Source organism: Neopelma chrysocephalum, unplaced genomic scaffold (assembly GCF_003984885.1).
Source record: "Neopelma chrysocephalum unplaced genomic scaffold, ASM398488v2 Primary Assembly neopelma1_97, whole genome shotgun sequence".
NCBI lineage: Eukaryota > Metazoa > Chordata > Aves > Passeriformes > Pipridae > Neopelma > Neopelma chrysocephalum.
In genome coordinates this window covers 5446737-5458927 of record NW_020897760.1, presented here as the reverse complement: position 1 = coordinate 5458927, position 12191 = coordinate 5446737, and the positions used below count along the sequence as shown (strand labels likewise).

Genomic DNA, 12191 nt, shown 5'->3' with positions numbered 1-12191 from the left:
CATTAGCTTGCACAGGCATCTTGTCGAGCACTTAAATGCAGAAATAGTGCTACACACTGTCACAGATGTCACTGTAGCTTTGGAGTGGATACGATCAACATTCTTGTACATTAGAGCCTTAAAAAATCCAACTCATTATGGTTTGTTTTTATTTTTTTAAATTTATCTAAATTATCATGCTAGGATGTGTTAGATCCATATTATTTGTTTCTGTAATTTTCTTATGGACTGTTATTTCATAATAAGATGAAAACAAGATGTACAATATGGCCTGTAATATCTTGTTGCTTTGACATAAGTAGTGGGAGTTTTATCATGTTGTAACATTTAAAAACCATGAAGGAGCCATTTACAGCTTCATAATGTATTTCTTTTGCTCTTAATACACTGGGCCATATATTTATGCTGTATCAAGCCATAATGTATTTTTCAGTGCTGAATATGTAATCTGCTGCTAAGAAAAAAAAAAGTCTAATATTTCATAGTTTTTCTAGAATGAAACTTCAGTAGTATTAGTTCCAATTTCTTCAGTTTGTCTTGTCCAGAACATCATCTTGGTCCCCATCCCTGACCATATCTTTGTTCCTGCCCACTTGCTCTACAGCTGATTTTGAAGTCATTGGGCACTTGCTGGAGACAATTTTTTATAAGGATTTATAGCTGGGGCTGGAACATAGTACATCTACTACTTGAATGGATGTTACAATTTAAGTGGCTTTCTATATTCTTAAATGGGAAAACTGTACCTGGGAAGTTGCTACTGACATTTCTGCAGCTTCTAGGACTCTGGTATTTTACATCGGGGAATATCCGCAGCTTTTACCTTTGCACATCTGTTCCAGCAGCTACTTACTGATACTTAGATAGTTCCACTCTCTAAGGCTTTTGACTTGTTAGCAGTGTAATAACTATTTACACCTTTTTTATTTTGGAGTATTTATCTGGCTCCCAAAAATCAGCAAATCAGTTTTGATGGCTGATGATATTGAGGAGGAAGTGTATAATTGCATCAGGTTAAAACACCTTTTGTCTTTTTCATGAAGGTTTTTCACCTGGATTGGATAAAATTGGAATTGAAGCAAAATTACAAGGTAAGTGTGAAATTTTCAGCTTCTTTTTCAGTAAAATGTTGTTTTAGAGCAGATTCTCTCATTATATATATCTCCATTAATTTCGATAGATCCATTTGCAGAACAAATGTAATTTACTATGTTGTGTTATTTATTTTATTAAATTATTAATACTTTTGAAAGACTATCAGTGCATTTTGTTTTTTCTTGTATATGGGAAAATAATTAAATGCTTTTACCTATCTTGTCTTCGTATACATGCTCAGAAATATGGAGCAGAGCACTTTAATTTTGATTGCTTGTCATCCTTCCTAATTTTCCTTTGATTGATCTCATTTCCTTTCATTAATTTCTATTGCCATACTTTCAAGAATGTCCTTTTTAGAAATTGTCGTCTTCCCTTCATCATAAATTTAGCTTTGAAAACAAAGCACGTAAAACGTAAACATCTTTACCTTGTTCAGACACAGTTTAAAATTGCATGATTTTAAGAGGCTTTTTTTGCTAAGACTTGAATAAAATCCAGTTATTGACTTTTTCTTAATACTGCATTTTAGCTATTTACAATTCCATTAGAAAACAAACAACATACAGTTTGGGAATCCGTGCCTCTCATCTTTAAATATAGAAATAGCATACAACTCTCTTTGAGTGGTTTTGTTTTGTTTTTAATTTATTTTAATTAAGTTTTCTGGTAGATCAAAAATTAGTATATTAATAAAAGACTACTTGCTGTCAAGTTCTGCAAATCTACAAATACAGTTTTCTATCATCAGTGAAAGTCCTTGTGTCCATCATAGTTCTGTACATTTGTATACTGGACCATTTGGAACTTAAGTGTCTGGAAGAGGGTCTGGTACACGAAAACATGGACAGATACACAACCAGAAATTTGTAGAGCTTGTACTTGGACTCCACTTACATGTTTATTACATTTTACACAACTGTGTAGGAAAAATTTGTGATTGATGTTGGGCTTGGTGGAAGGATGCCAAGGCTGTTTATTGTTTAGGGATTCCAAAGGCCCATCCTCAGGAATACAGTGTAAGTGCTACTGCTTGAAGTCTCCAAATAGGAGAGACATTGACTGTGACTTGCAGAGAGCTAAACAAGAAGCACTCATCAGTAAGAAGAGTTATCTTGTTCATATGCTTGTTCAGTAGTTTTCTATCTTTTTTCCTGTCTTTTAGATCAGGACTTTTCTATTTTTGGCATGTAGGTTGAAAGGAATAGAGGTAATGAAGCATGTTACTACCTAAATAAGCCTTCATGAAAGAAGGCATGGTATGAAATTACCTCTACAGTTAGTGCTGGGGTAGAAGAATTCACTTTAAAATGCTTTTTCAGTGTGGATTGTATTTTCTTGAAGTGTTTTTGATCTTAAAAACAACCTCTTTTTAAAGTTCTTACAGAAACTAGCTCCTTTTCCCTCCACACATGAAGTATTTTGTAGTAATGTATATAGTTATTTGTTTTCATACATTTCATGTGTAATGTGAATGATTTCTGGTTGCTATGGGAACTATCACTTTGAGTGCTTTTCTAACTGACTTTTAAATTCTGAACATTGTCTTGGTCTTGAAAAAGAGAAAACTAAAACACTTTGGTCATCCTTATGCAGATACCTGACACAATAGGTTCAGTGAACTAAATACAAATGCACCTGATACAGTATGAAAATATCTGATGAAAGATTAATAAATACTTGTGGATATTTGAAATTTTAACTGTTTAAGTGTTAACTCTCCAGCAGAAATCTTTTATATAAATGCTGTGGGCTTTCCGGTCTGTCATTCACAATTGAATATGGCAGCCTACATTCCAGCATCATTTCTTTTCCTTTGCTACTTTTGCTTTGCTGAAAAAGAGTCGGGTTGTCCCGTGAGTTTCCCCAGGCAGAAGTTAACCACCAACTTTAACAGAAGCAGAATCATATTCTAAAACCTTTACTTGAGTTCAGTGGAATTCCTTGGGTATACATTCATAGCAATTTGATGATGTTTCTGGTTTGTACATAGTTTTTCTGCATGTACTAAAAATACAGATATTTTCAAATTTTTGACAGAACTGTGTCTGAAGAACTTAAATGATTTATCATCTTTTGATTTGATCAGAATGGATGAAGCAAATAATTTCAAACCAACAGGTAACACGTCTTTTAAATAAATTACTTTTCAGAAGTGATGTTGAGATAGTAGTGAACTACAAAGGGTCACAACGTTTCTTGTGACCCATTAATTGGAGTACACAAATGTAGTAGAGAGCAGAATCTGAGAGATTGTTTGACTAGAATATATGAACAGGTTTCTTTAACAAGTATGGAAGTTCTATCCATGGATCAACATTAAGAGAACGATTTTCTCTTGTTGTTGCTGAAAATTTGTTGCAGATTAGGAGAAAATTGCAGAACATTGCGACAGGATAATTGGATGTGTCACAGTGCAATGAAGGACAGGTTTTATCAATATCTGCTCATGTCTGCAGTCCTCTGCTAGAGGTGGTTGGCTTCTCAGCAACCACAGTTCACTGCCTGGCATGTTAGTGTTAATTCATCTCCACTGGAGAAAACTAACTGGCACATGGTTCTTTCTGCCACTCCATGATTGGGTCAGTAATGCCTCCGAGACACTGGGGGCAATAGCACACTGAGTCGGTGGTGAACCTCACAGAGGCCTGTAATAAGAAAATTAATTTAATTTTGTGACTTAAAAACCTCCAACTCACTAAAATAGACTTCGCATATTTATTTTCTAAGGTATATTCTTCTTTTACAGAGACTGGAAGATTAATGGCGTGGTATTATATTGCATTTGATACAGTGAAGCAATTTTTCTCCATTAAGGGAACTGAGACTTTAAATGAATTGGTAATTTAACTTTTTAAAGAAAATTTACATATGTTCAATTGATCATAAACAGAATCTAAGATAAGAAGCAGAAGGTTTTATTTTAAAGAGCTCAGTCTTTGTTTATGTAAAGTTTTAAAGAATGCATCTAATTAAATGCTATATGGGGTATTTTTGAGGCCTTGTACTTTGAGATCTTCTGATTTCCAACTCTTTCTCCCCTCGCTAAACTTGCTTATGAAGATGAGAGAGAAAGCTGCTGAAGCTGCTCTGTTTATGTATTAAACATTGTACTGTTTTGTGGTTTAGTAGTATTTTTGTTGCAAAAACCAACTGCATCAAGAGCAGATTTTAGTTTTAAAGGAATTGTCTTTCTGTTTTAAGCAACTTTCCTCTGTCGGATAACAGGTTGTTATTGCTACTGTTAAGTCACAAAAGACATTTTGTTTTCAAGCAAATACTATTGTAGAACAGATTTGCCATGAAAAAATGGAATGCCTCTTCTCTTGTGGCTATCTTTTGTTATTAAAGTATGAAGAAAATAAAATGAAATACATAACAGATGGAAAAAGCTGTTTGGTTTTGTCTTGTGTGTGATAAAGTGTTAGCAGTGTGGTTAGTTTTAGATAACTTCAGGTGAAATAGTAATCTAAAAGCTGAAAGAAAATTTTCTCTTTTTGTTATATAATAGCCTTATAGGGAAATGAATGAAAGTTGGTCAGTATTAGAAAGGACTGATTGACTGTCTTTTCATGTTCATAGTGTTGAGACAATAAAATTTTTTAAGTGTTCTTTTAAAAAACAGAAGTTGGAAGAAATGATAGAAAAAATGGCAAATAAAAACAATTAATAAAAAACTCTAATTGCTACAGATTACAATGATCTCCAACTGCACAGAATTTCTGGATGTCAAGTTAAGAACAAATGAAAAGAAAATACTGAACACTTTGAATAAAGACAAGGACAAAATAACTATCAGGTACAAAATAAATTAATTGAAGAATGAAAGTACATTTTTAGCAATAAATCAAATGAATTGTAGAAAATTATGTATGTTTTCATGCATAGGTTTCCAATGGAGGGGAAGATAAAAACAAGAGAAATGAAAATAAACTGGTAAATATTATATTGTGCTGTTATTTTTTATTGAAAAACTGTCATTTTATGGCTGTTGAAGTCTCTGCTAAAATCTGTCATTTTACAGAGGACCAGATCTTGCATTTCATTGTTTCTATTCTGTGTTTCCTGGTTTTTTTAAAATGTTTTTTTACTTTGTTTGCCATATGACTTGTATGTCAAAAAAATTCTTTTTCCAGTCTCATTCAGGCTCAGCTGGGATGTATTCCAGTTCAAGACTTTACTTTGACACAAGATACTGGCAGAATATTTAGAAATGGCTTAAGAGTTACTCGATGTATGGTAAAATTTAATCCTTTTTTTGGTTCAAATACAAATAAGCTACATTTTATTTGATTAATATAAGTCAATCTTATTTTTACAGGGTTATCTGACTTTCTGGCATCATCTAAGAACAACTTTTCTGCTTTATTAAACTCTTTGATTTTAGCGAAGTGTTTCAGGTGCAGACTTTGGGAAAATTCACTTCATGTATCTAAACAATTGGAAAAAATTGGTAGGTACTAGACAGAAATTATAAAAGTGTAATCTGATAGACAATCAAACCTCCTCATTAGCCTGCTAGTTTCTGTGGTGTCTGCTTACATAATAAAATTAGTCTCGTAATTACTCATTTGCCACAGTTGAGTACCACAGTTGTCAGAAGAATCTGTCATAACAAAAATGAACTGTTTAGTAATTTCCTTCAGGGTTTCAAAGTATTTCAGAATTGTTCATATTTCTTAATGTTCATCTTAGTGTCTTAGGCATATTCCACATCTGTGTGATTGCTTGTCTCTGACTAGGCTATGCCTTCCTTTCCAAGCAACTGTCACTGTAGTTCCTCTTACTTATATGCATGAAAGCCCTTTAATTCGCATTGACATGGATAGGAATCCTGAAATAGAAATAAATTTATTGTGCATGAGGTTCTTACACACATGATGATCAAAAGTTTCTGATGATCTTCTTCCTATCACTGTATCCTGTTATTGGATGAACTTCCAGTTGGAAGTACTGGCTTGTCATAATTATTTGAAAAGGAGTTCAGAAATTTTTGAGTCCTCTGTTACAAAAATGCAGTCATACTTGTTTGAGGTAGTCGTATAGCTTTCTGCTTTGATGTCTGGTCTTATCATACCTTCATACTTTCAGAATTCACTGCAGCCTTCTCTGTATTTCTTCTTTAAAGACACACACGCTCTGCTGTACCGAACAGCGTAGTACAGAGATCTGCAAATTCGAGAATGGCTAAACCACAAAATCCATATGGTCCAGTAAGTTACAGCCTTGCCAGCTCAAGTGCAGAAGCTGTAGTGCTTCATTCATGTGGATTCAAAGCAAGGGACAAGGCTTGTTAGCTTGTGCACTGCACGGTACGGTGTGCCGGGAACACATTTCCACTACTCCACACCTGTGCCGATGGCAACACAGTCATCTGAGGGATCTGCCTCGTGTTCAGCATTTCTAAGTAGTTAGGATAAGTGGAGTAAATATGGCACTTGCAGTGTAGACAAATCCTTCCTGCACACTATATTCAATAGAATAAAGTCATGTTTAGTTTTTTAATAATGTAAGTGCTATATCTACACATCTGTCCAATTTTCCTTTTTTTTGTACATTTTTCTTATGCTGTCATATCTCTTGCAGCATATGCTACTAAGAACTGCTGACTTGCAAAGTATCATTTGTTCCTCTCAAAGGCTTCTTTTGAACATTGTTCTGAAAAATCACTGTTTTCCTAAATCAAATACTGAATTGATGCCAAAAGTTCGATGTCTGATTCTTGACCTGTCTATGGCTGCTGAACTTATTCTATGTCTTTGTGAAGCTAAATGAATTGAGTTCACAGAAATTTGCTGATACCATGTAGCAGAAATCCCTGATTTTTAAACTCTTATCTTTGTATGTTATTTTTTTGAATCTTAAAAAAGCCTTAGTAATCAGTATTTCCGTTATAAAAGCAACTGTTCTTTAACTGACACTTGACCTGACACTGGTACTGAGATTGATGATTCAGTTGAATTCTTACTGCATTTCTACAGCTCTTGTCCAATAATGATGCTCCCTCTTGTTGCTGAATGGTATGCTTGATTTCTGTTTGCTTGTTCTGACAGGATAATGATCAGTTGCCATGCAGGATTTTATCACATTTACTACCTGTTCAATTTGATTTCCACCTCCGTTTATTCTTTTCTCAGAATTATAGATGACAGTAAAAAGTCTTATTTATATCTGGTATTTTCTTCACTGGTGGAAATCCTTCTGCCATTTTAGGAATTATGACAAAGGAACTAGTCTTCAGCTTCAGTTATAAAGAAACAGGGCAAGAGCTCTAGCTGCAGGAAGCAATACGTGAGAGTCTTTAGTCTTCAGACTGCAGAGCTTCTGCATAGGAGAGGGGAGATGGTAAAAGATGCTTTCCCTAAGTCAGACGCAGAAGTTGTTCAAATACACAAGGACAAAAGGTCTTCTGTGTCTCTAAATCATTGAATTCTTGAGTTGAAATGAGTCTTTTCTTATAAGATTGCTGTAATGTCTTCCAAGAAGCAACCTAAAAGTCTCTAGAGGGGCTTCCCACTTAATTTTCAGATCTCTTTTACTGTTTTGAGGAATTGCCTGAGAAGGATCCATATACTCATTCTGAGTATTTGATACTATTTTTTATCTCAAATTATTGCAGTTATTGTGGTAGCTGTAGTTCCAAGTCAGTTAAGTTCCTTTTCATATGCTGTGATAACTAAATCTCACTGGAAGTACTGTGAATCACAAAGAGGAATAAAATTGTATGTGGAATTCTCTGCCAGTCTGCTTTTATGGCAGATATGCTGTAGGAAAATTTTTTGCTAATTCTGCAAAGACTCCTAGAAGATTCTAATAAATGCATTTTTTCAGCGACTTTTGTTATTATTTTGCTCAGAAATGTTTTGATCCTTATGATTTTAACATAGTTAAATAATTCTTTGGATAGGGAAAAAAATCTGACACAAAGAATAGGGTGTAATTTGCTTCTTTTCATCATATGATATGCAGAACACATTTCTTGATTCTTGTAGAAAGTTATCTAAAATCTGGTTTACTGAGGAAAACATAACTAAAAATTGTCAGTATTGAAATACTGAATATTTTCATGTTTGATTTGTATTGCATTTCTTCTCTTTACAAGTGGAGAAATTAAATAATACTAAAATATTTAATCAACTGCAAAGAAATGTAGTGATTTGCTGGGCAGAAAGCTGGGTCAAATGTAATATAAAATTATTTATGCTTTGATTTTACCTGCTGTAGTGCAGTTTTTCAGAATAATTTGAGGTTATTGATTGTCCTTTAACAGCATAAAACTTAAATTTTTCACAGGTGTGTCACTGTCAAATGCTATGGTAAATGCTGGGCTGACATCATTTAAAAAAATTGAAGACATAAACGCAAGGGAACTTGAATTGGTAATTTATTATTTTGTACACAGATAAATATGATAAGGAAAATATTGAGTATTAATACTGTTACCAGTAAAAACAGTATGGTTAATATATATCTGCTATAAGATCATAGCAAAATTTAGGGGTTTAGTTGGTTATTTGTTTTTACTCGTGAATTTTTAAAAAGTGTGTAACTACTGCTGTTTGTCCTTGAAAATGTGTATGATGTTTTGTTGTAGTAAATTTAATGTGAATGATTTCACTGATTTGGCTGAGTTTGGAAAGCAGTTGCTTAAATATGTAGAATTTCATCATTAACATAATTCGAAAGAAAGGACACTCCCTTTGGGGAGTGTTAGAAAAAATATAAAAGGAAATATATACAGTTTCTCTTAATGTATCTTAGTTATGAGAATCTCCAATTTCCATTATTGCTAGTTTGAGATAGTGATAGAGTAATACTCTTCTGAATCATCTATAAAGCACTTTCTATTTTAGGGAAGTTAGATTTTACCCCAGGGCAAGTTCTTTGGTTCTTGGCTTCTTTTCTGAGGAAACTGTTATTCCAGTGTTTTGGAAGATATAACAGATTTCTAAAGGAAACCAGTCTTACTTGGGTTTTCTATTTTGACTTCAGGAATTTGATTTCTTGTTTCTGCCCCTTTTGTGGTTTTTCCTGTGATTTGTTTTGTTTTAGTTGAAGCTAGGGCAACATAGAAGAGTCATCTCATATAAAACCTGAGTAGTTGGGTTTTGAGGTTGTTGCCTAGTTCATTGGCTGTTACCTGAACAGAAGCAGTAGCAACATGAAAAAGTACTGGAATTTTCTTTTGGTAATATTGCTATTCTGTGCAGTAGAGAACCAGGAGTGATAAGGGCTTTTGTTGCTAGCATAATTACTCAGGTGACTTGAATTCCTTAGATTTACATTTCTTTTGGCATCTCTAATCAGCTCAATGTATCAGAAATTAAATTCAATCTTTGCAGATTTTAAACAGACATCCTCCTTTTGGAAACCAGATAAAAGAGTCTGTTTTGCACCTTCCAAAATATGAACTTGATATTGAACAGGTAAATGCTTTTCTATCTATTGTATGTTTTTATGCTGGTATTATTAAATGAAAGAGCAAATACTGACTTAAAGAAATTTTAGTCTTTGCTGATAGAAGATTACACAATATTGTGACCTCCTTCCAACTTAGTATGTATAATGAAACTCTTAAACGTTGAATGAGAGCCTTGGAATAGACATTCCCTGTAATATATTGGCCCCTCTCTCATTAATAAAATTTTATGTTACAGATGCAAACCAGTATATCCACATTTTAGCTTTATATGTCAATCTGAGAGGTCTCTTCTATCTTGAATATAAACAAACCCTAGAGACAGAAAAACATCCAAATAAAACTTACTGAAGAGGCATTAACTCGTATTTATTTTCTACATCACAGTTAGGAATATAGAGAAACAGTAAATTATTACATTTACCTAGTTGGTGCCCTTTCAAAGGAAGGATACAATTCCACATGTAATCAAGAGCTTCGAGGTTCTGATATGCATTTTATCTTTAAATAAAGGTAGCCGCTCTGCCTTTCTGAAATGCAACATTTGAAAAATAACCTTAAAGTTGATACAAATGAAGACATCTTTGAAGTTAAAACCTCAATACATGTATGAAATACTATTGTTATAACAATCAGTTCTGGTTAAGTTTTTCATTTGACATAATACCAGATGAATAGTTTGATTCTCAGAACAAAGATTTAACAATTATAAATATCTTATTGAGGAATGTTGGGATGCCAAAATATAACTTATATATAACAAGTTTTCTTCTTGCATATTTCTCTTTGCATTTGTCTTTTATTCTCAATACTTAAACAAATTTAGGATATTCAGCTATGGGCAAGTTAGAACTGTATAATAGTGTCTCAAAACAACAAATAAAAATTGTACTATAAATTCAAATTGCTTGAATTGAGCTTTTGTACTTGTGTCAACAGCTAGAAATTTATGGGAGGGTATATATTTTACTTTGCATATTTTAGCAGTTATGTCTTCTATATCATTTTCTCTAGCTTCCAAAATACAGTGATACATTGGCTGAAATCTTAGTAACCGTCAAATTAACAAACTATGAGCAGCTACAGACAAAGAGAACAGCAACAGACTTTCACTATGTTACACTGGTCATAGGAGATGCTGACAACCAAGTCATTTTTAATCAGAAAATTATGTATGTATGATCAGGGTTTTTTGCCTCACATCTTTTTAGGGTGTTGGCTTTTGATCTGTTCTGTGACTTGCAGTTTTTGCAATACTTCCTACTGATGCCTAATAGTGCAAAATTACTGTTTATTCTACAGCATTTCCTAGTCATTGTTGTAATTTAAAATGCTGCACGAGATTCAGAGACCCCAAAAACATGTCAGTGTGCTTGTCAGTGCAGAGAGTATGTGTAAATATCTGTACAACATTGATGTCATGTTAGGGAAGTCATAATAATTTTCCCATAAATATAAAACAAGAAAAATACCTATTAAAAGATATATTCACCAGTTCTTACTTACTCCTGTTAGCTATATTTCTTTAATTTTATTTTTAAATTGTTTTTCCCTCAAAGATGGAATTAAATTTTCCAGTTGGCTAAGAGATGCTTGGAGCAAATGGGAAAAGAGAAACAAAATCTTTTCTAACTGCCTGACCTTCATGAGAATTGTGACCAAAGTCTGGCACTTTTGGCACAAACTTAAGATGATCTGCAGGATCCCAGCTCTCTTATTGCCATAGATCATATATTATTGGAAGGTTATTCTTAGGCCACTTATCAAGCAAACCCAAAGAACTAAGACCAAATACAGACTCTTTCACCTGTTACAGATACTGTAGTTCACAGTCTTGTTTTCATTGTCTCTGTCTGACAAAGCTTTACTGATGCCTTACAGGGATTCTGTGCTACTGAAAAATGGAAATTGGACAAAGAAAATTGAAGTGAAAAGAGCTTTTAAATCAGAAGACATTAGTATAAATTTAATTAGTTCTGATTATGGTAGGTTGCGGTATGCTTTGAATTAAAAAAACAACTGCATAAGAATTCTGAATAAATTATTAAAACACTTTATATCAAGCCAAAAATATAATAAAATGAGCTGGTCTGGAAACAAAACTCTATCACATGTTTTACTGGGTTGCATACTTCCAGTCCTAATTACTTACCTGTTTATTTAATTTACTACCATACTAAGGAACTGGGAAACATCAAAACTGTTACTAGGAGACATTATTTTGCTCTGTTGGTAGAGATTAGGATTTCTTTTGTCCTTCGCCTTCAAGTGAGTTAACTGTTAGTTTGGATAACCTCTTAAGCTGATAAGTTTATTTATGTCTTTGTGAATGGTTACGTTTTGCATAGTGGTAAAGAGGTATTAGATATGAATTGATCGCCACTTCAGTAGCAAGAAACTTCTACAGTTGAAAATCTTGTGCCTTAACATGTGCAGATTTAAATATTGTTCCCTCAGTGTCAATTTTCATATAATTGGAATTATAGCAGCAGAGGAGAGACTGTTATGACCTTGAAACACAGAACTTTAAAATACAATTTAAAAATAGACTGGCTCTGTTAAATTCTGTCATCATACCCCACCTGTAAAGAAGATTGCTGTGTGCTAGATTAACCGAAGTAGAGTTGATGCTTCCATGGTAAACATTGAATATTGAGATTATTACAATAGTAAGCCT

General features: G+C 33.4%; 1 protein-coding gene across 7 annotated transcripts in view; it reads left to right on the top strand.

The window, feature by feature from the left end:
• The window catches only part of HFM1 (HFM1, ATP dependent DNA helicase homolog), a 39586-nt gene that overhangs the window by 20632 nt on the left and 6763 nt on the right, over window positions 1–12191 (top strand). For 6 of the 7 annotated variants that reach the window (XM_027694380.1, XM_027694379.1, XM_027694384.1 and 3 more), the window contains 12 exons: window positions 7–140; window positions 1044–1091; window positions 3136–3216; window positions 3845–3936; window positions 4788–4894; window positions 4984–5031; window positions 5232–5329; window positions 5417–5548; window positions 8389–8474; window positions 9438–9521; window positions 10529–10686; window positions 11396–11499. In XM_027694380.1, coding sequence (XP_027550181.1) covers window positions 7–140; window positions 1044–1091; window positions 3136–3216; window positions 3845–3936; window positions 4788–4894; window positions 4984–5031; window positions 5232–5329; window positions 5417–5548; window positions 8389–8474; window positions 9438–9521; window positions 10529–10686; window positions 11396–11499 — 1172 coding nt within the window. The remainder of the gene's footprint in view (window positions 1–6; window positions 141–1043; window positions 1092–3135; window positions 3217–3844; window positions 3937–4787; window positions 4895–4983; window positions 5032–5231; window positions 5330–5416; window positions 5549–8388; window positions 8475–9437; window positions 9522–10528; window positions 10687–11395; window positions 11500–12191) is intronic. The other variant, XM_027694382.1, reaches the window with a different exon arrangement.